The sequence below is a fragment of the Camelus ferus genome, chromosome 4, assembly GCF_009834535.1.
Source record: "Camelus ferus isolate YT-003-E chromosome 4, BCGSAC_Cfer_1.0, whole genome shotgun sequence".
NCBI classification, from domain to species: domain Eukaryota; kingdom Metazoa; phylum Chordata; class Mammalia; order Artiodactyla; family Camelidae; genus Camelus; species Camelus ferus.
This window is the reverse complement of record NC_045699.1, coordinates 31,237,958-31,265,931: the sequence shown is the minus strand read 5'-3', so window position 1 is coordinate 31,265,931 and position 27,974 is coordinate 31,237,958. Positions and strand designations below refer to the sequence as shown.

At 39.8% G+C, this 27,974-nt stretch overlaps 1 protein-coding gene across 4 annotated transcripts in view; it reads right to left on the bottom strand.

The window, feature by feature from the left end:
- LOC102512851 (histone-arginine methyltransferase CARM1-like) overlaps positions 1–27,974 on the bottom strand; it is a 269,788-nt gene that overhangs the window by 83,442 nt on the left and 158,372 nt on the right. For all 4 annotated transcript variants that reach the window (XR_004319182.1, XR_004319183.1, XM_032477758.1 and 1 more), the window contains exon 5: positions 27,318–27,428. Coding sequence is in view for 2 of the 4 variants with exons in the window: in XM_032477758.1 (XP_032333649.1) it covers positions 27,318–27,428 (111 nt within the window). In the remaining 2 variants the exon portion in view is untranslated. The remainder of the gene's footprint in view (positions 1–27,317; positions 27,429–27,974) is intronic.

Below are 27,974 nucleotides of genomic sequence, written 5' to 3'. Positions count from 1 at the left end.
CTCACGCCACTGACTTTAGAAGCAGCTCTCCTGCTGCCTCTGCTGCCCTCTTGTCGCCATCTTGGTTTCTTGTTCCTCATTCGTGTCCGCTCTGTCTGCCTGACTCCTCAGATCTAAACTTCAGCTTCTGATGACCGTTTCAAACCTGCCAAGTGTTTCACCTCAAGGGCTTCTTGGCTTTGTCTTTGTCTTTTTTTGGTGGCGGGGAACCATTTAGTTTTCTTCCTCTTTGGCTTCACACATCTGACAACTAGAGAGCTGGGTCAGCCGAGCCTGCCTGGATTGGGCAGTTAAGGGAGGGGAAGGGGCCAGGCCACCAGCCAGGATAAGGGGATGGAGGTGAGATGTTATGGGCTAATTGTGTCCCCTCCATCCTGAACCTGTATCTTACAGTCCTAACTCCCTTATACCTCAGAGTGTGCTGTAGTTGCTCATAGGATCTTTAAAGAAGTAACTAAGTTAAAATGAGGTTATTAGAGTGGGCCTTAATCCACACAGAGACAGAGACCCTGGTCCTGACACAGACACACAGAAAAGAAGTCCACAGGAAGTCACAGGGAGAAGACAGCCATCCACGAGCCAAGGAGAGAGGCCTCAGAAGGAAACAACCCTGCTGACAGCCTGATTTGCACCTCCTGCATCCAGAAGTGTGAGAAATGAGTTCTGTTGCGGAAACCACCCAGCCTATGGTACTTGGTTATGGCAGGACCTAGGAACCTAATACACGGGGGATGTAGGAAAAGGAAAGTGGGACATTTGTCAGTGAATCCTTACTATCTCTGAGGCAGCTCTGGTTCCTGAAATAGAGGCAAGATCAAGAGAATGGGCCTTTCTGGATACCAGGTGGGGGACAAAGCCCCAGCCAATCAAGGCTCTGGGAAGAGGCGGTTCATGGAGAGAGGGACCATATCACTGTCCTCTCCTCTTGCTGTAAAGACTCACCTTTAGGACTGTTGTTACAATAAGGTTAAGTGTGATTCCAGACACCCTGCCCACCCTCCCAACACACACAACTGTTTTCTCAGAAGCTGTCATTTACCACAGTTAGAGTTCAAAGCCATAGTTAGAATTCAAAAATGCAGATTGAGAAGGTGAAATTCAGTAACGTGAGAGTAACCCAGCTGATCAAACAACAAGGGAAAGTGGCAATTATTTCTCCCTCCCTATTTTGCCTGGCGAAGGAGGCACTGGGTGCTGGAAGGAGGAGTCGGGTTCACCACAGAGGGAACGCAGTGTGCGTGTACATGTGTGTGTATGGGGAGACGGCTAGAGCGATGGTGCCTGGAGACACAACGGTGAGATTTTAAAAAATTCTGCCTAGTATTGGCCTATGCACCTGCAACTGGGTCATTTTGGAAGTATTTTGGTTGCACTCACACATGTATGCTGCTGGGCTTCCAAGGATTGATGAAGATTTCTTTGGTGACTTCATTATAAAGGCACTTCCTTCCCAAGGGATGCATTCATCAGGGTATCACGGCAGCGTGATTCCTGCCTTTGGCCTTGCTGCAAAAGCCCTTTCAAACAAACTCTGCACAGCTGCAATGCAGAGCCTGCTGCCTCAAGCACACAAATTAAATTAAATATTATTCAGTAGGTATGAGAAACAGGCTGTCAAGGCATCAGGAGGAAAAGTGAAAAATTCAGTCAATTTGTCCTGATCCTTCCTCGACATAATCTGCATATTTGGAGTACAGGGATCTGCTTGGAGTGAAACATTTCTCCAGGATAGGGCTGTGTCTTATTCTTCCAGAACATCCCCTAGCACCAAGCCAGGGACCTAGCAGCTCTCAGCAAATGCAGAACTCATCACATTATCACCATATAACTGTTGTCTGGCTGGTGCAACCTCACTCCAAAGGAACAAGCACCACTTCCAGGTTTAACACTAAACAGCTTTTGTCACTGACTTACTCAATTTGCTGGTAACCCCTTGCCTATTTATTGCAACTTTACTTTTACCTAAGTACGTGTACCGGCCTGCCACCAGCATTAATTTACCATTGTAAATAATGGAGCTTTTTATTCAGCTTGAAAGGAATAATAACAGCAATTAGCATTTGGACAATGCTTCACAATTTACAAAGCCTTTTGCATGCCTTATGTTATTTAGAGCAAGGCAAGTATGTGTTTGCGTCTTTGGCTGATTTCACCTGAGCAGGACCTGTTCTTGGGAATTTCTGGGAAATTCTTCCTCCCCTATTCTGATCTGTGATGCTGGTGAGGCTGCCAATGACGTCCAGTATCCCCCACCCTAGCCACGGAAGTGGGCATGGGACCCAGGTCGAGGCAATCATAGCACTCCCATTCCTCAGATACCGATGATCAGAGAGGCAGCTAGACTAATCAAAATCCTTCCCCAGGAGTTTTTTCAATGTAGATGTGGAGGAAACAGTTCCTTGTTTCCTGAGTCATGTATCTGAAAGGATGTGATTCAGGGGCTGCCAGTGGTCTTCCCCTCCACATGTAGATGGACTATCTATGGTAGAAGAATAAATTCAACAGAGAGAGAAGGAAGCAGCAGTAAAGACGGGGAGGAAAGAGAGATGGGAACAAAGAAGGGAGGGAGAAGGAAAGGGGGGAGGAAGAGATAAGAGACAGAGAGAGAGAACACCAACCTCATTCAGATCATTAGCCACGCCTCCTTCAGACTGCCTGGTTATGTGAGGCAATAAATTCTCTTTTCTCTTAGGCCAATGTGAGTCTTAGTTCTGTGATTTGCAACCAAAAGGCTGACAAACAGATTTTACAAAATTAGACTTACTTTTGAAGGTGAAGAAACCAAATTGTTTTCCTATTGTCTGCAAATAATTCTCTTTCCTTTCCTGTGACCCACCCATATCAGGCTTGGTCATGTGACTTGCTTTAGTCAATAAAATGAGCCACAGCCATGGACATGTGAACAAAAAAAATTAATGTTTTGCTATTGTTAAGCCTGGGAATTTGGGGTCCTTTGTTACTGCAGCAGAACCTTGAGGAAAACCCTTGCCTATCTTGAAAGATACACCTATATTAAACACTACAGCCCAAACATCAGCCTAGGCTGTTTGCTTCCAAATTCTCCAGTTCTTATTTACACTGTGCCAGGCTGCTTCTGGCAAACCTAAACCCTCCAAGTTTTTCAAAGCATCTCTGAAAATAAAAAGCATAACATTAAAAAATAAAACAAAACAGAGCCTCATGGCAAACCCTAGGTCGTGCCTGGATGACTGATATAAAAAATGATGAGAATAATAAAAATGATCAATATTAACATCCACTAAAAGGGAGCCTTAACGAGAGCAAGGATGTAGGATGCCTCGCTCACTGCTATATCCTCAGAAGTCAGCACAGCGCCCGGAACGCTGTAGAGCTCAATAAATACCTATTCAATATTAAAGGGAAGAGTTCCGTGGGTAGACTCTGTGCTACATGCTTTACACACTCTCACTGTGTTTGCGTAATTAACAGAAGTGCACTGTGCACCTCCGATGTGCCAGGCACAGGCAACACGGGGGACAACAAATGGGGTCCCTTCTCTCACGCCACTTCTATTCTACAGCAGGGCTGCTGACCTCAGCAGTACTGACATCAGGGGCCAGATCACTTTTTGTTGCGGAGGGTCCTGAGCATTTTAGGTGCTTAGCAGCATCCCTTACCTCACCCCTTTTCCCCAGTGTGACAATCCCCAATGTCTCCAGACATCACCAAATTGTCCCTTGGGAGGCAAAATCACCCCAATTGAGAGCTACTGGGCTAGTGGCAGAACAGAGACAAGCAGGCTATCGATATGAAATGTCTTAGGTACGAAAGTGCCACTGGCGAACATTAAAGCGGGGAAAGGCACAGCAAGTGGTCCAAAGGGAGGTACTTTGTTGGACCGAAAGGTCAGGAAGACTGCTGTTCTAAGTTAACCTTTGAAGAGAACCGAATGGGGAGAGTGCCAGCCCTGTGGCCACCTGGGGGAAGAATCTTCCTCCGAGAGGGACAGTTAGAACATGAACCAGGAGATGGAAGTGTGCTTGCTGTTTCCGAAAAGAGCAGTAAGGCCGGAAATGCTGGAGCAGAGTGAGAGGGGCCAAGTGTGGCAGGAAACGTGGTCACAGAGGGAGTGGGAGGCCGGCACAAAGGACTATGGACTTTATTCAGCCCAGCTGGGGGAGCTGCTGGGAAGTTCCAGCAGGGAAATGCCAGGTTCTGACTTATAAAGAATTACTTGGGCTGCTACGTGGAAAACAGAATACAAGAGACACTGGTAGAAGCAAGAAGACTGGTTACGGGGCTACTCTGCTATTCTAGGTAAGAGACGGCTTTGCCTAGCGGTGGGGGAGTGGGGGGGAGCGTTGGGTACATTGTGGATATATTTTGAAGGTAGACCTTTCTAGATCTGATGTGCTGGATATAGAGAAAGAGGGAAAGGAGTCAATAATCGGGTGTACTGTTATTAATATTTTCATTTTGCAGATGAGGAAACCAAAATGCAGAGAGTTGAAGTGCATTCCATCTAGCTAGTGGATGGGAGAGCCAAGCTTCCACCCAGACACTGATTCCAGAGCCTACACTCTCAATCTCTATTTTATATGCCAATCACGGACCTGGCAGCATAAGTGGGGGGAAAAAGCAAACTGAGGTGCTCTAGTCACCCATTTTCTTCCTACAAAGCACCTGTCACCCCTTTTCAGGTTCCAGGACATCCAAGACGTGCCCGTATAGTCATCATACGAAAACAAGCAAACAAGACAATGGCAAACCTGATCCGTCTCATTAGCTCTTGTTAGATCCATTTTGATGCAAAAATCTTGGTATTTAATTCCTACCGGAAGACAGCTTAAAAATTCAAAATTACCAAGAAACCTTTCTGAAATATCTATTTACACCAAACATCCCTGACAACAAAGCTCACCTCAAGGTTCTAAATTGTGCTAGTTAAAAGCATCCAGATTTGTAAGACATTTAAACAGCTTGTCATCTGAGACACAAAGACAAACTTTGATAATTTTTTTTTGAGCAACTGGTTAAAGGTATGCATTACTCAATCCAGTTCTGGATGAAATTTTTCCAAGCTTTATAAAGGCACTTCTGAGGTTCCTTACATAATGACAATGAGAAATACTTGTAAAAATGTGGTTAAAGTGACTGAAATAATACAGGGAAACAATATAGCAAAAAACCAAAATGTGTTCATCCATTAGCAAATATTACTGACAGTGCAGAGAAAACACTACTGATGACTTTGAGAAGCAAGTCAGGAAAAACATGCCACGTGGAAGGTAAGTTACATACATCGGCATTAAATACAGATGTTCCTAATAGAAGTTATGATATATTTTAGATTCTGTTTCAGTAACAGTTATAAGAAGAACTGCTTCTCTGAGAGCCCTCTAAAGAAAACATGTACTGGAGACTTATGAGCTTTAATAATATCAATGTGCGGGAAGACTGAGTACATGTAATCATTAATGGAGCAGTTATTTTGGTGTGAATTTCTAAAAATTCATGTAAGGAGAATGTTTCAGAGACAGCTCCACATGTGAAATTCATTCACAGCACCGTGTATCAGCAAGTTATAAGAGACAAGAAGTTTAAGTAAGAAGTCGACATGGGCTATGGGATGTCATCAATGTGAGTAATTGGATATTTTTTTAAAAAGGCCTTTACGAGACAGGTGACGTTTAAAGTACTTTGTAATAACATAGGGATGTCCTGGGAAATCTTCACAGCAATGAGCATTTGCTGGTTATTTCATAGCAAAGTACTTAGAAGAGTGGCTCCACTTACAGATGAAACATGGAATTTTCTGGTTAAGGACAAAGTTGTAATTTGCTGAAATCTTCTGTGATGATAAGTAGCTGTCAAAATTGTTCTAGAAGCAGGCATTTTTGAAAAAATAAACTTAATTTGCCCTTCCAAAGTAAAGATGACTTTTAGTAATGAGTGAGGGAGGAACTACTTTTCAAAAAAACTCATGCTATGGAAAGACCAAAAATGGTTGTTTTGGGATATTTCATTGTTACATTGTTTTGTTTCTGAAAATGATATAAAAATCTAATATTTGAAAGATTAAAACAATTTGGGAGCATGATTTTATAACTTGTTCAAAAATCTTTCAAAAGAAGAATTTTTACTAATTTTAAACCTATTTCTTAAGGATGTAAAACTGTAACAACTTCTGATTAATTTGTAAGACCTTCTGATTGACATCAGAGAAAAGAGAAATTTATTAACTGAATTTCATACGTGCTGCACAATGGTAGATGGCTGGAAAATGAGTATTATGATTCATTCAGCTCAACTTATTTTGCCTTTCTTCAATTTGAATTTACATATTTCTGTATGCTTTCCACCCAGTGGCAACAGCCCTCACAACTAAGCAAAATAAATTTAATACAGATCCAGACCTTTAAATCACATTATCACCAAACAGTAAATCAGTATTTTAAGTCATACAACTCTATAGGCTTTTGTCTGCCATCAGTGAAATAAATATTTTTTAAAATGTTATTTTCATCCTTATCTCATCTTTTCCTCCCTTTTCATGCATTTTATTCCTAGCTCTTGTATTACTGCATGAACTAAGACTTTCAGTACAAAAGTGAACAGAAGATTACTTTTGTTTTTAAAAAAAGCATGTTTACTCAAACTTATTTACCATCACATCAAAAAGAATAATATATCTAGGAATAAATCTACCTCAGGAGGCAAAAAACCTTTACTCTAAAAACTGTAAGGCACTGATAAAAGAAATTAATGACAGCACAAATAGATGGAAAGATATACCATGTTCTTGGATTGGAAGAATCAATTTCTTAAAATGATCACACTACCCAAGGCAATCTATAGATTCAATGCAATCCCTATCAAAATACCAATACCATTTTTCACAAAACTAGAACAAATAATTTTACAATTTGTATGGAAACATGAAAGATCTTGAATAGCCAAAACAATCTTGAGAAAGAAGAACAAAGCTGGAGGAATCCTGCTTCCTGACTTCAGACTATACTACAAAGCTACAGTAATCAAAACAATAAGGTACTGGCACAAAAACAGACACACAGATCAATGGAACAGAATAGAGAGCCCAGAAATAAACCCATGCTCCTATGGTCTATTAAACTATGACAAAGGAGGCAAGAATATACAATGGAGAAAAGGCACCCTCTTCAAGAAGTGGTGCCAGAAAACTGGACAGGTACAATTAAAAAAGTGAAATTAGAACATTCTCTAACACTACATACAAAAATAAACTCAAAATGGATTAAAGCCTAATGTAAGACCAGATACTATAAAACTTCTAGAGGAAAACATAGGCAGAATGTTCTTTGACATAAATTGAAGCAATATTTTTTGGACTTGTCTCCTAAAGTAAAGGAAATAAAGGCAAAAATAAACAAAGGGGACCTAATTAAATGTAAAAGCTTTTGCACAGCAAAGGAAACCATAAACAAAATGAAAAGAAAACCTACAGAACAAGAGAAAATATTTGCAAATGACAAGGGATTAATACACAACATACATAAACAGCTCATATAACTGAACATCAAAAAAACAAACAATCCAATCAAAAAATGGGCAGAAGAACTGAACAGACATTTTTTCCAAAGAAGAAATGCAGATGGCCAACAGGCACATGAAAAGATGCTCATCATCACTAATCATTGGGAAGATGCAAATAAAAACCACAATGAGATATTACCTCACACCTGTCATAATGGTTAGTATCTAAATACAAATAACAAATGTTGGCAAGGATGTAGAGAAAAGGGAACCCTTGTATAATGTTGGTGAGAATGTAAATTGCTAGAGCCACTATGGAAAACAGTATGGAGGTTTCTCAAAAACCTAAACATAGAAATACCATATGACCCAGCAATTTCACTCCTGAGTATCTATTTGAAAGAAACAAAAACACTAACTTGAAAAGATGCATGCACCCCAATGCTCACAGCAGCATTATTTGTCATTGCCAAGACATGGCAACAACCTAAGTTCCCATCAACAGATAAATGAATAAAGACAATGTGGTGTGTATATGTGGTACGTACACGTACACACACACACACACACACAAACACACAGGACTACTACTCAGCCATAAAAAAGAATGCAATTTTGCCATTTGCAGCAACATGGACAGACTCGGAAGGAATTATGCTAAGTGAAATAAGTCACACAGAGAAAAACAAATACTATAGTATCACCTATATGTGGAATCTACAAGGTACAACAAACAAGTGAATATAACAAAAAAGAAGCAGACTAACAGATATAGAGAACAAACTAGTGGTTATCAGTCTGGGTAGGAGGGGCAAAAGGGGCAAGTAGGAGGTACAAACTGTTGGGTGTTAAGATAGGTTCAATGATATACCACATAACACAGGGAATACAGCCAATATTTTGTAACAACTGTAAATGGAAAGTAACTTTTAAAAATTGCATGCAAATTAAAAATTAAAAAATGATATATAAAAACTAAAATGAAGAAAAAGCAAAATAAAGCATTCTTCTGACGAACTAAAAAATATTAAAAATAAAAAAGTATGCCTACTGAATGTTAAATAATTAACATATAATGAAACACTCATTTTGTGTATAGCTCAGTATGTCTTAATAAATATATGTACCCATGTAACTACCACCACAATCAAGAGAGTAAATATCCAGCTATCCCCCAATTTCCTTCACGCCTCTTCACAATCAATCCTGACCCCTCCTTCACCCTGCTCACCACCACCCACCTTCAGGCAACCAGTGATTTGCCTTCTGTCCCTATAGATTAGTTCTGCCTGTCTGAGAATTTCATATGAATAATTTAATATGCCCTTTTGTATCTGGCTTCTTTTACTCAGCATAATGTTTCTGAGATTCATCCATACTGTTATGTGTAAAGGTAGTTTATTCATTTGTATTGTTTAATAGCAGTCCATGGTTTGGATGTACTACAACTGGCTTGCCTTTTCATCTGCTGATGGACATAAAGGTTGCATCCAGGTTTTCATACACAAACCATTGTGGAAACATATTTTTATTTCTCTTAGCAAAATGACAAGGAGTGGAACTGCTGCATCACAGGGGGAGTGCATTTAAGAAAAACTGCCCAATTATTCTTGAAAGTTCTTAAGTCATTTTAGATTCCCGCCAACAATGTATACAGGTCCCATTGGCTTTATCGTCAGTCTTCTAAATTTTAGCTATTTGTGGGTGTACAGCGGGATCTCACCATTTTAACTTTGGAGTATGCTGATAACGTACCTAATATGTGAGTACAGTTTTCAAAATAAATGTATCTCTATACAAACAGATATTGATAGGATAGCTAAAAATGTATGCCAATAGACAACCAGAACTTTGCAGATAAATATCCACAGTAATAACCAGCCAGGTCCCCACCTTAACTACGAGCCACTCTAACACCCAGGAAGTTGCTTTTTAAAATACTATAGTATGGTGGTTTTGAGGCTGAAACTGTTTTATTTTTTAAAAGAATTTAGGAAGGAGAAAAGAACAACTTCCTGTTTCAGTTTCAAGTTTGATACCTGTAAGCAGAGGCTGCCTGTCTGCTCAGGCAGAGGGGAGACTGTGCTGTGTGTTTTTGCTCCGGTGTAGTATCCCCTGTGGTGCTGGCTTTAATTTTGCCCTTAACTGAAGTTCATTTGCACAGAGGGTGACCCTGAAGAAAAACACGATTCCCCTTCCAGCATTGCCCCAGGAGGTGGCTGGGCCCCAGAGTCTCTTAGGCACTTTACTTGTGCTCACACTGAAGTTTAGGGACACTCATCTGTCATTTCCCGGCTTGCTGGCAGAAAAGCAGCAGTGCAAATACCAGGAAACCTCAGCGGTAAGTCCTTTACAGGCAGGTCAGATGCCCGGTAATATGCGCAGTGTGACAGTTTAATCAGAGACTTGTGCGGTATTACTGCATCTGCCTGAGAGGAGCAGACTTCTTCCTTTTCAAGAGAGCTCTTTTCAGATGGCTATTACTTTGCTGAATGAGAAACTGCACAAAAGAAATGCCAGCTCCTTGTGGTCTTTCAGATCATTAAAAAGTAACCCAGGTGGCAAAACCAGTTATCATTTCCTCGGCTACAGCAGATGAAAAGAACAAGACTGGACACCAATCTGAGGCTACATGACGGCCCAACCATCAGCCCAGAGTGAAAGAGGATTCGTCAGTTCTGCGGAAAATGAGGAGTCTAAGTGATTACTTAGCATTGTGTGGGGAGGCCAACCTGTTGATTTGACTGGGTTTTTTCCTCTTCAGATGTTGGTCTGGTCTTCGAAGAATCTCACACAGCTAAACATTGATCTTGCTTTTCCTCCCCTCTTGTGGGACTTCCTACAGGGTGACTGAAACTCTTGAGCTACCTGGAACCGGCTGGGAAAGTAAAGCTGGGGTGGGGGTGGGGGTGGGGGTGTGAGAACGAAGTAAATTCCCTGCTAGAGCTGAATGGAGTTCTAAGACATGAAGACTCTGTTAGCAATGATTAGTGATAAGCCATCTGAATGCTTGTTAGTTTCATTCCCCAGAAAGCACAAATGACACCTTTCTTATTTGGACAAATTTAAATTACAGTCTGTCCTACCTTCCCTGCTATGCTTGCCAAGAAAATGTGTGCCCTAAATCACAATTCCCCGAAAACATGTAGCTGCCATGGCAGAAAAATACTTCAGGTCAACAAGCCCTTTCTGCAAACACGCTGCTTCTCCCTCTAATGCCCAGAATCAAAGCGGCCCTTAAATTGGGGCCGAGGACAGCTCTGCACAATGGGGGCTGCCAGGGGAAAAGAGAGGGGCAAGAACAGGAGTAGCTGTGAGCTGAGACTCTGGCAGAAGGAAAGTAGATTTCAGAAGCCGCAAAGGAGCTGCTTGAATTATGGTTTCAGTAGGAAGACATGTCACCACTGGAAACGAGGACAACTTGCCACTGCAGAGGAAAGGCAACTGTGGATTTGGGCAAACCCCTGAAATTCTCAAGACTCCCTCTGTAACTGAGGAAACTGGTCATCAGTTTCACGAGGTTTTTTTGGCCTCTAAACCCTTTAAATTCAGATTGATCCAGAAACCCAATAACTCAAACAGATAAAAGGGATGTTGCTCTCCTAACCATCAGGGAAGTGCAAATCAAAATCACAATGACATATCACCTCACACCTGCGAGGATGGCTATTTCCAAATAACAGCAAAAAACAAAAAAGTTAGTGAGGATGTGGAACAATTGGAACCCTCCTTATATACACTGTTAGTGGGACTATAAAATGGTGCAGCCACTATGGAAAACTGGAGTTCCCACAAAAAAATAAAAAGAGCTATCATATGATCTATGAATCTCAATTTTAAGTATAAGTCCACAAGAAGTGACATCAGAATCTAGAAGAGGTATCTGTACCCGGTGTTCACAGCAGCATTATTTAGAATGGAAATGTGGTATATACTTACAACAGAATATAATCCAGCCTTAAAAAAAAGAAGGAAATCCTCTCATTTGCGACAACATGAATGAACCTTGTGGATATGATGCTAAATGAAATGAGCCAATCACAGAAGAATGGATACTGTATGATTCCACTTACATGAAATATGTAAAATAGTTCAACTCACTGAAGCAGAGAATAGAAGGGTGTTGCCAGGGGCAGGGGGAGGGGGAAATGGAGAATTGTTTTTCAATGGGTATAAAGTTTCTGTCATACAAGATACGTAAGTTCTAGAGATCTGCTGTACAATACAGCACCTATACTTAACAATGCACTATTGTGTACTTTAAAATACATTAAGAGCATAGATCTCATGTAAAGTGTTTTCACTAGGAAAAAAACAAAACTAGAAGAACACAAGAAAATTTTTGGAGGTGATGGATATGTTTAGTACCTTGGTTTTAGTGATGGCATCACGGAAGTATGCATATATCAAATTCTTCAAGATGTATATATTAAGTGTGTGCAATTTAAAAATATCAATTATATCTCAATCAAGCAAAAAGGGCAGGGTGTTTGACTAAACAAAACCACTAGCTCAAAAAAAATCTGCACTCCCAAGTTCACTGCAGCACTACTGACAATAGCCAAGATATCAAACAACCTAAGTGTCCATCGATGCATGAATGGATAAAGAAGTTGTGATTTATAGATATAGATATGGATATAGATAAAATGGAATATTATTCAGCAATTTGAAAAACGTGGAAATCCTACCATTTGTTGACAACACGAATGGATCTTGAAAGAATTACGTAAGTGAAATAAGTCAGACAGAGAAAGACAAGTACTGTATGATCTCACTTGTATGTGGAATTAAAACAAAAACCCAAACAACAAAAACAACCCCAACAAACTCATAGGAAAAGAGATCAGATTTGTGGTTACCAGAGGTGAGGGGCTGGTGGAGGAACTGGAGGAAGGTAGTCAAAAGGTACAAATTTCCAGTTATAAGATAAGTAACTATTAGGGATGTAATGTACAGCATGACATTAACACTGTGGTATGAGATACAGGAAAGTTGTTGAGACAGTAAATCGTGTAAGTTCTCACCATAAGAAGAAATCCTGCTTTTCTTTTTATTGTATCTATATGAGATGGTAAATGTTAACCAAACCTATTGTGGTAATCATTTCACAATGTTTGTGAATCAAATCATCATGCTGAACATCTTATTCTTACACAGTGATATACATCAATTATTTCTGAATAAAAGCAGGAAAAAAAGAAAATTGAGGTTAAGAACAAAAGCAAACTTTTTAAAAGAAAAAAAAAAATAGAAAAAAGACAATCAAGTTGTTTTTCACCAAGTCTCAATGCTGTGCAGAATACATTAAATATGAAGCTTTTAGTCTTTCTGGCTATTTCCTAAGTTGAATGCAATAACATTTATCCATCATTGAAAAAAAAGAGGGGGTTGCACTGACTATGGGGGGCTTGGGGCAGGTAGGCTCACCGCTGCTGTTCAAACTCCTTTCTCTCTCCAGCTCAGTCCCTGAAGGGTGTCCTTGATGTATCTCTCAAATACATTGTGAGAAATCCTTTTTAGAGGCTGTTTTATCTCCGATGTTATATAATTCCAGTGGTTCTCAAAGCTGCAGCATCACCAGAACTTATTAGACACACAAATTCTCAGTCCGCATCCCCGTCCCTACTGAATGAGAAGCTTTGGCGGTGGGGCTCAGCACCCGTGTTCCAGGAACCTGAGGGGGATGCTGATGCGTCCTTGCCTGAGAGCCACTGTGGCGTTTCCTGGTGTTGAAGTGGCTGTGCTCCCCTGAACAGTCACCAATACCCAGGCCACCCAAGGGGAACTTCGTAGATTTGGGTCAGCAAGGGAAGTTACTATGGAAAGGACTTAGGAACAGCTGTGAATTTCTCTTGACACATGGATATGAGAGAGCTGCTGATCACCCTGTCCTGAATAGTCTACTGAAGCTTTGGGAAGAGTTGGGAGACTTTGTGTCTTGCAATCTTTTGATTTTAAAAAGGAGTAATACAAGTCACAGTTTACAGCACCCTGTATTTTTCCTTCATAACCACTACTAACAGTTTCTTTTTTTTTTTAACATTTTTTATTGATTTATAATCATTTTACAATGTTGTGTCCAATTCCAGTGTTCAGCACAATTTTTCAGTCATACATGGACATATACACACTCATTGTCACATTTTTTCTCTGTGAGCTACCATAATGTTTTGTGTATATTTCCCTGTGCTATACAGTATAATCTTGTTTATCTATTCTACAATTTTGAAATCCCAGTCTATCCCTTACCACCCTCTGCCCCGCTGGCAACCACAAGTCTGTGTTCTCTGTCTATGAGTCTATTTCTGTCCTGTATTTACGCTTTGTTTTTGTTTGTTTGTTTGTTTGTTTTTTAGATTCCACATATGAGCAATCTCATACGGTATTTTTCTTTCTCTTTCTGGCTTACTTCACTTAGAATGACATTCTCCAGGAGCATCCATGTTGCTGCAAATGGCGTTATGTTGTCGGTTTTTATGGCTGAGTAGTATTCCATTGTATAAATATACCACACTTCTTTATCCAGTCACCTGTTGATGGGCATTTAGGCTGTTTCCATGTTTTGGCTATTGTAAATAGTGCTGCTATGAACATTGGGGTGCAGGTGTCATCCTGAAGTAGGGTTCCTTCTGGATATATGCCCAGGAGTGGGATTCCTGGGTCATACGATAAGTCTATTCCTAGTCTTTTGAGGAATCTCCACACTGTTTTCCATAGTGGCTGCACCAAACTGCATTCCCACCAGCAGTGTAGGAGGGTTCCCCTTTCTCCACAGCCTCTCCAGCATTTGTCATTTGTGGATTTTTGAATGACGGCCATTCTGACTGGTGTGAGGTGATACCTCATTGTAGTTTTGATTTGCATTTCTCTGATAATTAGTGATATTGAGCATTTTTTCATGTGCCTTTTGATCATTTGTATATCTTCCTTGGAGAACTGCTTGTTTAGGTCTTCTGCCCATTTTTGGATTGGGTTGTTTATTTTTTTCTTATTGAGTCGTATGAGCTGCTTATATATTCTGGAGATCAAGCCTTTGTCGGTTTCATTTGCAAAAATTTTCTCCCATTCCGTAGGTTGTCTTCTTGTTTTACTTCTGGTTTCCTTTGCTGTGCAGAAGCTTGTAAGTTTCATTAGGTCCCATTTGTTTATCCTTGCTTTTATTTCTACTAAGAGAAAATTTTTGAAATGTATGTCAGATAATGTTTTGCCTATGTTTTCCTCTAGGAGGTTTATTGTATCCTGTCTTATGTTTAAGTCTTTGATCCATTTTGAGTTGATTTTTGTATATGGTGTAAGGGAGTGTTCTAGCTTCATTGTTTTACATGCTGCTGTCCAGTTTTCCCAACACCATTTGCTGAAGAGACTGTCTTTATTCCAATGTATATTCTTGCCTCCTTTGTGGAGGATGAGTTGACCAAAAGTTTGTGGGTTCATTTCTGGGCTCTCTATTCTGTTCCATTGGTCTATATGTCTGTTTTGGTGCCAATACCATGCTGTCTTGATGACTGTGGCTCTATAGTATTGTCTGAAGTCTGGGAGAGTTATTCCTCCAGCCTCTTTCTTTCTCTTCAGTAATGCTTTGGCACATCTAGGTCTTTGATGGTTCCATATAAATTTTATTATGATTTGTTCTAGTTCTGTGAAATATGTCCTGGGTGATTTGATAGGGATTGCATTAAATCTGTAGATTGCCTTGGGCAGTGTGACCATTTTAACAATATCGATTCTTCCAATCCAAGAGCATGGGATATCTTTCCATTTTTTAAAGTCTTCTTTAATTTCCTTCATCAACGTTTTATAGTTTTCTGTGTATCATTCTTTCACCTCCTTGGTTAGATTTATTCCCAGATATTTTACTACCTTGGGTGCTATTTTAAAGGGGGTTGTTTCTTTACTTTTTCTGTTGATTCATCGTTAGTGTAAAGAAATGCAACTGATTTTTGAACGTTAATTTTATAACCTGCTACCTTGCTGAATTCTTCAATCAGCTCTAGTAGTTTTTGTGTGGACCTTTTACGGTTTTCTATATATGGTAACATGTCGTCGACATATAGTGACACTTTCACCTCTTCTTTTCCAATTTGGATCCCTTTTATTTCTTTCTCTTGCCTGATTGCTGTGGCTAGGACTTCCAGGACTATGTTGAATAGGAGTGGTGATGGTGGGCATCCTTGTCCCAGATGTTAGTGGGAAGCTTTTGAGTTCTTCACCATTGAGTACTATGCTGGCTGTAGGTTTGTCATATATAGCTTTTATTATGTTGAGATATGTTCCCTCTATACCCACTTTGGTGAGAGTTTTTATCATAAATGGGTGTTGAATTTTATCAAATGCTTTATCGGCATCTATTGAGATAATCATGTGGTTTTTGTCCTTTCTCTTGTTGATGTGATGTACTACATTGATTGATTTCCGTATGTTGAACCACCCTTGTGTCCTTGGGATGAATCCCACTTGGTCATGATGTATAATCTTTTTTATGTATTGTTGGATTCTATTTGCTAATATTTTGGTGAGGATTTTGGCATCTAAGTTCATCAGTGATATTGGCCTATAATTCTGTTTTTTTTGTAGTGTCTTTGCCTGGTTTTGGTATCAGGGTGATGGTGGCTTCATAGAATGAGTTTGGGAGTATTCCCTCCTTTTCAATCATCTGGAAGAGTTTGAGAAGGACTGGTATGAGTTCTTCTTTGTATGTTTGGTAGAATTCCCCGGTGAAGCCGTCTGGTCCTGGACTTTTATCTGTAGGGAGGTTTTTAATTGCTATTTCTATTTCCTTTCCAGTGATTGGATTGTTCAAGTGGTCAGTTTCTTCTTGATTCAGTCTTGGTGGACAGTATGTTTCCAGAAACTTGTCCACCTCCTCTAGGTTATCCAGTTTGGTTCCATATAGTTTTTCATAATATTCTTGCATGATCTTCTGTATTTCTATTTTATTTGTTGTAATTTCTTCATTTTCCTTTCTTATTTTGCTAATTTGTGCTCTCTCTTTTTTCTTCTTTGTGAGTTTGGCCAGAGGTTTGTTGATTTTATTTACTTTTTCAAAAAACCAGCTTTTGGTTTGGTTGATTTTTTTCTATGGTCTTGTTAATCTCTATTGTACTTATTTCCTCTCTGATCTTTATTATTTCCTTCCTTCTGCTGCTTTTTGGGGCTTTTTGTTCTTCTTTTTCTAATTCATTCAGGTGGTGGGTTAAATTGTTTATTTGAGATTGTTCTTCTTTTTTGAGGAAGGCCTGTATCGCTATAAACTTCCCTCTTAGCACTGTGTCCCATAAATTTTGTGTGGTTGTGTTTTCATTTTGTTTTGTCTCAAGGTATTTTTTAATTTCAGCTTTGATTTCCTCATTGACTCATTGGTTTTTCAATAGCATATTGTTTAATCTCCATGCTTTCCTTTTTTTCTCCTTTATTTCTCTGTTGTTGATTTCCAGTTTCATGGCATTGTGGTCAGTAAAGATGCTTGAGATAATTTCTATCTTCTTAAAATTGTTGAGGTTTCTTTTGTGTCTAAGTACACGATCGATCCTAGAAAATGTTCCATGTGCACTTGAAAAGAAAGTATATCCTATTTTTGGGGGGTGTAATGCTCTGAAAATATCCACCAAATCTAGTTCTTCTATTGTATTATTTAATTTCTCTGTTGCCTTGTTTATTTTCTGTCTGGAAGATCTGTCCAGTGATGTTAATGCAGTGTTAAAGTCTCCAACTATGATTGTATTCCCATCAATATCCTCCTTTATCTCTGTTAGTAATTGTTCTATGTACTTAGGTGCTCCTATATTGGGTGCATATATATTAATGAGTGTAATATCCTCATCTTGTATCACTCCTTTAATCATTATAAAATGTCCTTCTTTATCTTTCTTTATGGCCTTTGTTTTAAAGTCTATTTTGTCTGAAATCAGTACTGCAACACCTGCTTTTTTGGCTTTTCCATTTGCATGGAATATCCTTTTCCATCCTTTCACTCTCAATCTATATGTGTCCTTCTCCCTAAAGTGGGTCTCTTGTATGCAGCATATTGAAGGTTCTTGCTTTATTATCCAGTCTGCCACTCTGTGTCTTTTGATTGGAGCATTTAGTCCATTAACATTTACAGTAATTAATGGTAGATGTGTGTTTATTACCATTTTGAACTCATCTTTGCAGTTGAATTGGTATATCCTCTTTGTTCCTTTCTTCTTCCTTTTGTGGTTTGGTAATTATCCTTTGTATTATCATGGATTTTATTTACTTTTTGTGACTCCCTTGTAAGTTTTTGGCTTGTGGTTACCCTTTTTCGTAAATCTATTAGCCCATTACTATAACTATTTTTATTAAACTGATAATAACATGATCTCAAACCCATCCTACCGTTAAAAAAATTTTAAAAAGAAAGAAAAAAAAATTCTGTATTTCCCTGCCTCCCTCTCCCTCTCTCAGTGGTTTGTATGTCTTCTTTTATAATTTTGTGTTTATTTGTAATTCATGAGTTATCACCTTTCCAGTTGTGAGTTTCTCATTTCTGTAGCATCCTGCTGCTTTTCTATTTAGAATAGACATTTCAATATTTCTTTTAGCATGGGTTTAGTGTTGCTAAACTCCTGCAGCTTTTTCTTGTCTGTGAAATTCTTTATTTATCCTTCTATCCTAAAGGATAGCCTTGCTGGATAAAGTATCCTAGGCTGCGTCTTTTTTTCATTCAGGACTTTGAATATATCTTGCCACTCCCTTCTGGCTTATAGTGTTTGTGTAGAGAAATCAGCTGAGAGCCTTATGGGGGTTCCCTTGTAACTCACTCTTTGCTTTTCTCTTGCTGCCTTTAGGATCATTTCTTTATCCTTGACTCTGGCCATCTTGATTATGATATGTCTTGCTGTGGGTCTATTTGGGTTCTTCCTGTTTGGGACCCTCTGAGCTTCCTGTACTTAGATATCTGATTCCTTCTTTAAGTTTGGGAAGTTTTGGGTCATAATGTCTTCAAAAACCTTTTCAATCCCCATTGATCTTTCTTCCCCTTCTAGGACCCCTATTATGCGAAGATTGGGACGCTTTATATTATCCTATAGGTCCCTTATGCTATTTTCATTATTTTTTATTTGTTTCTCTTGTAGCTCTTCTGAATGGATGCTTTCTATTGTCCTGTCTTCTAGGTCACTAATTCGTTCCTCTGCATTATCTAGTTGGCTTTGCACAGCTATTAGATCATTCCTCATCTCTGTCAATGAGTTTACCCATTCTACTTGGCTCTTCTTTATAACTTCAATTTCATTTCTGACATATTTTATATCTCTAAACACTATCTCTTTTAATTCCTTCAGCAATTTGATCACTCCTTTTTTGAAATCTTGATCTAGTAGGCTATCGATAACTATTTCATCGATCTTTCTTTCAGGGGATTTCTCTTGTTCTTTTAATTGGGAAAGGTTTCTCTGCTTCTTCATCTTGCTCATACCTCTCTGGCACTGTGGTTTATGGAGTATCAGTTGTCTATTTGGTCCTTAAGGAGTACTTACAGTTTCTAATCATCTACTCATGTAGTTATTATGTCATGAGCTCCATGAGGACAGGGACCATGTCTATCTTGTCAGCCATGACAGTCCTCAGGCTAAGCATAGGACCTAACATATAGTAGCTACTCACATTAAAAACAAACAAACAAACACCTTTCTTTTTCTTTTTTCTTTTTTTTTTTTTTTTTAATAAATGAATTAGGATTCTGTTAGACCAGAAGACAGCACTACCACCCACAGGCCAATCCAGCCCACCACCTCTTTTTGCATGGTCTGCAAGCTAAGAATGCTTTTTATATTTTTAAATGATTGGGAAAAAATAAAAAGAAGAATGACATATCTTGACCCCTGAAAATTAAATAAAATTCCATTTCAGTGTCCATAAATGAAGTGTTATTGAAACATGAAAAAAAATTAAAAAGAGCAATAAAGGAAATTTCAAAATTCAATTTAAACACACACACCTGAAAAATGTGCTCTGCCTGGACCCATGTTTCCCACTGTTGCCTGGGATCCCCATTCCCTGATACCTGCTCCTAAAACCTGATTTGTACAGAGACATGGATGAAATGAGACCCCACAGCGATACTGATAATAACCAGGATGGCAACAATAACAATACTTAGAAAATGTCAGGCACTGTGTTAATATTTATATCGATTTTCTCAGGTAATTCTCATCATATCCTCATGAGGGACTATTATTATCTACAATTTTATTAAGAAATGAGGTAGAGAAAGATGAAGTAACTTGTTTATAGACAGAATCACATCCCCCCGAAAGTGTCTACATCCCATTCCCTGAAAAACTGAATATGTTACTTTACATGGATGTGATTAAATTAAGGATCTTGAGATGGCGAGGTTATCGTGGATTATGCCAGTGGGCTGGAAGCTGGAGGGTCAGGTCAGAGAAGTGATGATTCAGAAGTCAGAGTGACCCAGCTACCAGCCAAATAATGTGGACAGCCTCCAAAGGCAAAGAGTAGATTCTCCTTTAGAGACTCAAAAAAGGGCACAGCTCTGTGTCACCTTGATTTTACCTCATAAAACCCATTGCAGATTTCTGACCTCCAGAACTGTAAGGTAATAAATACTATTGTTTTAAGCCACTGAGTTTGTGTTAATTTGTCACAGCCGTAATTAGGAAACTAAAATTTGTCAAGGTCACATGGCCATGAGGCCGGGGACCAAAGGTAACACTCCACACTCTGTGACTCCAGAACCTGCATCATCAACTCTAATGCCGGCAAGGTGTTCAGGGCCTCCTGACCGGGAAGTGAGCACTGAGCGAAGTGAAGAGGCAGCTATATTCTTTCTCAAGTTGCCTTCCTGCCTCATCAGTCTCAATCACCAACCCAGCTGCAAGAAGGGTGATTTCCTGGGTGGGGTTTTGTGGCAAATGGGGTGGCATTCCATGTGGACTACTTTAAAAGTGCTCCTCTCTTAACTGTGTTACGGGTTGATTGTGTCAATAGAGGAAGGTTTCCTTCTTACATGGCAGACCTATCTGCCTTTTTAAGTGCGTCACAGCAGATTTCTGGAGGAGAAAAAGATGGCTGTTCTCCTGGCTCCTGGATGAACTACCTACAGGTGTAGGTGTTCCAGCTTCTAGACAACATCTACCTCTTCACCTCCAAGGGAACCACTAGTCACTGTTTGCCTGGATGGTCAAGAAGGAGGTGGCAGTGAGAGACTGTATCTCACAAGTCATGTCCCATCCACATGACCTAACCTCTCTAAGGTTCTCCCTCATCTGCAATGTGGAGATTATCTGCTCCAAGCACCTCACAGATTCCTTCTGAAGCACTGTGAGTTTATAGATGGGAAGATGCATCCTAAATTCTAAAGCTTCCAGTATGCAAAATGCTTATTATTGTTTCCTTAACAGATTTCTTATTACCACCTTTTAACTCCATTGTTAGTGCAAAAATAAAGAGTGCTGATGGGCTGGATGCAATTTTGTGACTCAGGCATTTGGTGTCTGTAGGAGAGTGAGAAGGAAGAAGTCAGTTATTGAAGACACTAAAGAAACTGGAAAAAATCCCAGCTCAAAGGATAAACCTACATCAGAAAACTTCAAAATATATGCTCTTTCTATTGTTCAAGATTAAAGATTAGAAGCACCTTTTCAATAAACGGCCTTCAAAGCATTTGTGAAGAGATTATCCACACATTTAAGGTGACGAATCCCATGAGAACCTAAGGGTTTTCAAAAACCTCATTGTTGGCAGTAAAAGGTGAAAAGTGAAAAGAGGAACATTTCTTTTCATCTTCTAGGATTCAGGTCAAACTGCACCTCTTCTTCGTCTCTGACGGTTCCCTAACCAGCCCAGCTGAGGGCACGTGTTCCTCGTGGTGGCGCTTCACATCTCTGCCATTCATATGCACTGGGCATTCGCTGTCCTGCGGCAGGAATTTCACTTGTGAAGTCCAACTGGATTACAAACTACAGAGCTTAGAAGACTACAAAGTACATCAGATCAGATGATGTACTGCGTTTCTATAAAGTCTTTGTCCACCCCTAGGGCGTATATAACAAGTCACCCAGGGGCCTTGCCCAGGCTTTTAGTATCATCCCATTTTCTCCATCACTTCAATTCTCTTCATTGATTTACTATAATACTGGTATTCTCCAGCAGCTTCTTGTCTGTAGACCAAAGCTAGAATCCTGTATCTTGACCTTAGAGTACTTGCTATAGCATATACTATGCGGATCCTTCATCCAGGACCAAGGCACTCATTCCCTCAGCTGCTGGGAAGGTTGGGAGACAATGGCTCTCAGCTGAGTCTTGTTCTGTCAACTTCCTTCGGCCTAACAGAGGCCTAACTTATCCAAAGTTACACTCCTTCCTGAGGAAGTGTACATAAGAAACATAAGAAACATGAAATAGAAAGGCCTTTGATTCAACGTGGTTAGACTCTGATGGGTGGTCCCAGCTCAGGAAGTCCCACAGGGAATTCCTGAGCCCTTTGTTCCAACTCTATGCAGCTTAACTGCTCCTCTGCTGAATTCTATCCTATTTCCTTCACAGGTCAGGGTCCTGAGAGTCTTCTGCAATAAACATCCTGCACACAAATCTGTGCTTCAGAGCCTGTTTCCTAGGGAACCTGTTCTATGACAGATTTTACACATAAATAAGGGAAAGATAAACAATGCCCACAGTGATAGGAACTGGGCAGTGCTGTCCTCCCTAATGTCAAACCAGTCCAATCTGGCCATGGCTGCCAATACCTGGCATGAACATTGCCCCCAGCCTGACCATCATATGCCAGAAAAGTGAGGTCTGGCCACCTCTGTCCTCCCCATCGGTCCTACTCACTAGAACTTTCTTTGGTGATGAACATGTTCCATATTTGTGGTGTCCAGTACAATAGCCATTAGCCACTTGTGGCTACTGGGTACTTGGAATTCAGCTAGTGTAACGAAGAAGTTTAATTTTTTAATCAGTTTCTATTTACATATAAATAGCCACATGTGTCTAGTGGCTACCAGATTGGACAGAGAAGCCCTAGATTACGGATATAGTGGGTCCAGAGAGGCAGCATCACAAGAGCTCTGATGTCACCTACCTTTACTTCCACTACCCCATGACCTAGAAATATTTGGTCTAACTCCTTAAAAGTCATCCTAATGAGGCATAGATAGGAAGTGTGTATAGTAAAGTCTAATTATTAAGTGGCCCAATAATGATTATGAAAACTGTTAAATCTAAGTACTAAAGAGCTTTGTTGAAAATTTAAATTGATTACAACACATAAACCTATTTCTGATTACTTATGTTCACGGTCTTTTAATCTCCCGGCCCTTCAAGGAATTTATCTTCTTGATAGAGATATGGGACATGTGTTTGTGTACAATTTGAAATTAAGAAATAGCCTCCTCCTTGACTATACATGTGTATAAATTTGATTAATGTTCTTTTATTTTCCATTTGGTCTGTAAGATCTGGGGGCTTTAGCTTTATGTTTCATAATAAGAAAAGAAAAAGACAGCAAGAGATAGCTGCCCTTTTGAGGTGGGCAGGCTCGTGAGTTGGGAACCTATAGGAGACCTTTAATTCAGCCCTGTTCCTTGGACAAGGATGATCTCTTATTACAGACCCAGAAATGTCAGATGGGGCCCAGGGTGAGAGCACATGGCTGCAACTGGGCAAGTTCATGACCATTCTGCAAAAAATGACTAATCGTGCATGCCCTCCAGACAAGGAGTCATTCGCATCATCTCTCCATCTGAGGGTAAGCCCCTAGAAAATCAGTTTGAGCCACTCAATGCAACTGAAATTGAATTCAATACAAGTTGAAAATATTCTGTTTACTTAAAGCCCAGAAGCCTTTCGTGAGAAGCATCCAGCAATGGGCGACGGTAGTTAAATTTGTACATTTTTCTTTCTTGTTACAATTTTATCTTTTCCGAGCAATTTAATGAAGACTCCAGAGGAAAGAATTAAGTGTCTGTTGGTTCAATTACCAAATAATGAAAAGGTGGAAAGAAGCACCATGCACTGTGTGCTGAGCAGCTATCAAAGTCTATTCTTAGACTGAAAATCTTTTGTGTGCTGTTCACACTTGCTTTTGCAACCCACGAATTGTACAGGGGAGTGCCAGCGTAAGAGGCAGAAACCAAGAGCTAGTGAGGACCATCCTCCGCGTAGGTGAAAGGGCCTGGCTCACAGGGAGCCTCTCCTGACACCCACGGCAGCGGCCAGGAGCACGGCGGAGGTCATGGTTTTCATCAGGAGGGACCAGGCTACTGGCAAAGCCATCCTTTCAGAGGATTCTAATTATCCTTGGCCCTGAATGCATTCTTAAGTAGCCTGTCCTTAGGACCACATGCAGGGAAGGCCTCAGAGGCAAAGGAGACTTGCCACCAAGGATGTCAAGGACTCCTCGCAGTCCCCACAGCATTTGGAAAACCACCCCCGACCTCTACCCACCCCAGCCTTATACAGAAAAGAAAGATTACAGAAACACAAAAGTCCTCTATAGAAGCTAAAACCAAAGATAAAGCTATTATGCTTCAGAATTCATTAAAACAGTGGTTTTAAGGCTTTAAAAATCAAGACTCTGTGGCAATATTATGCAAGGAAAGAGGCAGTTCAGTACAGACTCCTTCAACCTCAGTACCCATGGGGACAGTCTCTCTGCTCACGCTGGGGCCTCCCCAAAACCTTTTTTGATCAGTAACATTGAAAGACTCAATGGACAAGTCATTGTACAGCCTCTTTTTTCACCTTCAAATTCTTCCTTGTTTATATAAGAAAATGGCCTCATTCTTAGGAAATACTGAAATGCTTAAGGGTAAAGGGCTATGATGTATGTGACTGGCCTGTAGAAAAAAGTGTGTCTCTATTTCTACCTAAATACATGCACAAAATGTATATGTATATATCCACACACACCTCTTTGTGTGTATACATATTTGTGTGTGTGTGTTCGTGTACAGTGAGAGGGGGACAAGAGCAAATGATAAAGCAAATGGGGCTATATGTGACCAATAGGTAAATCTAGGTAAGAGAATTTGGTAGCCTTTGAACTATTTTTACAACTTATCTGTAGGTTTGAGATTATATCCACATTTTAAATAGTTTAAAACTTAAAAAAATACTAAAAAGTTTTATAATTTTAAGTTCTTTCCCTTTTCTTCTCCATATTGGCTTCTTGCTAGAGACCCTTATAATTATCCAGCAGACCCACTGGGTAAAAGTGTCCGTGAGGGTAGCCCCACTCTGCCAGAAGGCAACAACCCCACTTAATCAGGTTGAAAATTCTCCTGGAGAAATCAATGACACAGACGTGTCTAGAATAGCTCCTCCCATGGTGTGCTGGTGATTACTGAGTATATGCTGGGGCTGGAGACGGGACTCTGCTCAGCGAATGCCTAACTAGCTCTAGCTAATTTATTCCTCTCTTCCCTTAAAATACTACAACCAAAGGTATTACATTTTTAAAAATAACAATCTAATGTGTCTCAAACCACCTCAAAATATATGAGAAAACAAACTATATGAGAAAAAAAAATCTCTAAAGTAATGCCTCTCTCTCCCTCTTTTTTTTTTTTTTTGGTGTCCAATACAAGAGAAAACAACAGGATCAATCTCTTATTACAACAGAAACTCTTTGAATACAAGACTACACCTGAATCATTACTGTTTCTCCTCTATTCCCCCAAGAAACAGAATTGTGGGATGCAACTGAATGAAGATATGATTGAACAAATGGGCAGCACCTGGGACAAAGTTCTACCCTTTATCAATTCCCTACCTTTAAGAATGCATTTTTGAGCAGAGGCATTTTTATCTATGAGTTCTCTCTATACATTTATATTCTCCTTTTCTCTTTGCTTATTTACAATTCCATATTTCAATTTTGTTTAGAATTCCACAAAGAAAAAAGGTGAGGGAAAAACCAGAAGATATTTTTCACATATATAACTAAATAGGATTAATATCCAGAATATAGGAATCATTCCTACAAACGAATTTGAATTAGTAAAACAATTCAAAAGAAAAATCATCAAAAAACTGGAACAGGCAGTTCCACAGATAAGAAAGCACAAATGGTCAAACACTGTGCAAAGATGCTCAAGTCATTAGTGAGTGGAAAATACAAATTAAAACCACGGATATGTCATAAACACCAGACTGGCAAAAATTCCAAAGCCTGACAATATCAAGTGCTGGCAAAGCTGTAGAACAATGGCACTCTCGTTTCCTGCTGAAGGGAGTGAACACTGGAAAAACCACTTTGGAACATAATGTGGCATCAGAGAGTAGAGTTGAAGGTATACACACCCTATGACCCAACAATTCTACTGTTGGGTGTATACTGAGAAGCTCCAGCACAGATGCAGTGCGGAGTGTGTTCATAACAATACTTTTATGATGGAAGCCATGCAAAGTCAGCCGACAGCACAGTGGACTGACAACTTGATGCATTTCATAACAGAACACTATCCACCATGAAAGAGGAATAAACAACAGCTGTGTGCATCAACAAACTGACACTCAGGAACATCATGTTGGGAAAAAAAGCAAATTACAGAATACATACATTATGACTCCACTGGTAGAAAGTTCATGAAGGATTTGTTTTTAGGGACAGAAACACAGGTGGTAAAACTATAAAGAACAGTAACGAAATGATACACAAAAATACAAGAAAGTGGCTATTATCTCTGTTTAGGGCAGAAGAGAGAAATGGTCAGGCAAGACATGTGGACCTTCAGTGCAAATGCTAAAGGCCTATTTCTTAAAAGAGGGAGCGCACACACATTCATTGTGCTGTCACTCTTGACACTGCACACATTGTGCAAGTATTCTTTAGTGTATGGCCAATATTTAGTAAAAATGACTCTTAAGAATTGGTGAATAAGCAGATGATCAAAAATATTTCATCCAAGACTTGTTGGAAGAAGAGAAGCAAGTGCCACAACTTGCCAGCCATGAGACTCTGGCAGTCTTTCCTTCCAAACATGGTCTATTTGTCTCTGGTCCCTTCTTCATCATTCAGTCCAAACCAACCATCACTCAGAGCTATGCCCTGTCCCAGGACGGAGGAGAGTTTCATGATCTTCATCAGAAGCAGGAGCCAAGCTTTCCTGTCTGCCATTCTTCCCCTCATTAAAATGCAGGCCTCCTCCAGGTGTGAAGGACACACCCTGCTCAGGCGTGTGCACACACACATCACATCCAACTCTGCAGCCTGACTGGGTTATTATTATACCCAAATACTACTGAACTATTATTAGCTAATTCTTGACTGTGCCTTATTCTCATTTTTTTGGTATACATTTTATAATGATAATCGAGCACTATATTTAATACAAAGCATCCCCTTGTCCTCCAATCAGAACCTGAAATCTGAAAAAGCTCCTTGAAACACAGACATCTGTCTGTGCTCCAACTACAACCATGCAGCAAGCACCCCTTCAAGCAACAGTAAAATTTAAGTGAGTGGTGCATCTACTGTCAGTACAGCACTTTGAAAAAAACAAATAAATAAACCTAGCTCCAGGGAAGTCTGACTCCTCAGCTTGGTAGATCATTAAAGATAAAAAAACATTCTTTACCCCTGATACCCTAGGCCCACTTGCCACCCAGTGGATAGGGAGGAACAAGGTGTTGTTATATTTTCAGTACCACGAAGTTTTCAAGATTATTGTTTTCATGTCAATTACTACAGTGAAGGCGGGCTCTTCCAGCAGTAACCTCCCAACAGGGGGAAAAAATCAGACTGGTACAAAGAATTCTTCTAAATGACCTGCCTGGAAGAGCCCATCACTCAGTCCCTGAAGTTTCCTGAAGGCCCAGTGAGTAGCTGCTGTAACAACACAACCACTCACCTCAGCGTACTGTGCTACTGAACTGGCTTCAACTGCATAGACTCTCCGAGCTCCGGCCTGCACAGCAAAAAACGACAGTATTCCTGATCCACAACCAACATCTAGAACAACCTGGAAGGAAAGGAGAAGAACAAAAAGGGGTGAGAACACAAATAGGAGCTTAGCTGTTGGCACTATGCCATCTCTGAGCACAGAGATCAGATTTACTTAAAGCATTAGCTTTGATTTTTACAAGTGGTCTTACCGTGGCCAAGTTATGCATCTCTGTGAGACTCCTTTTTCTCATATGCTAAATGGGGTTAATAATATCCACTTTTTAAGGACTGCTGTAGGGATTAATAAGAAGTGTACACAAAGCACTTGGCACAGAATTGGTGTTTTTCAAATTGTTGCTATTACTACTAGTTTCTTTATAACATGGATTGCTTTTAGGATGTTTAGGGCCAAGAAAAGTATGGTGTCATGAATGAATTTGCTTACCCTATCTGTCAGCATGAACAAAATGAAAACTATCTCAAATAATTTTTATAATATATATGTATATGTGTGTATATATTCAGAAAAAATTAAAGTCTTTTAAAATCCAAAAATGAGGTATGTACTTTTTTTCTAGGCCTCTCCACAAAGCTGGGGAGGTTTATATACAGGGTAGGACGG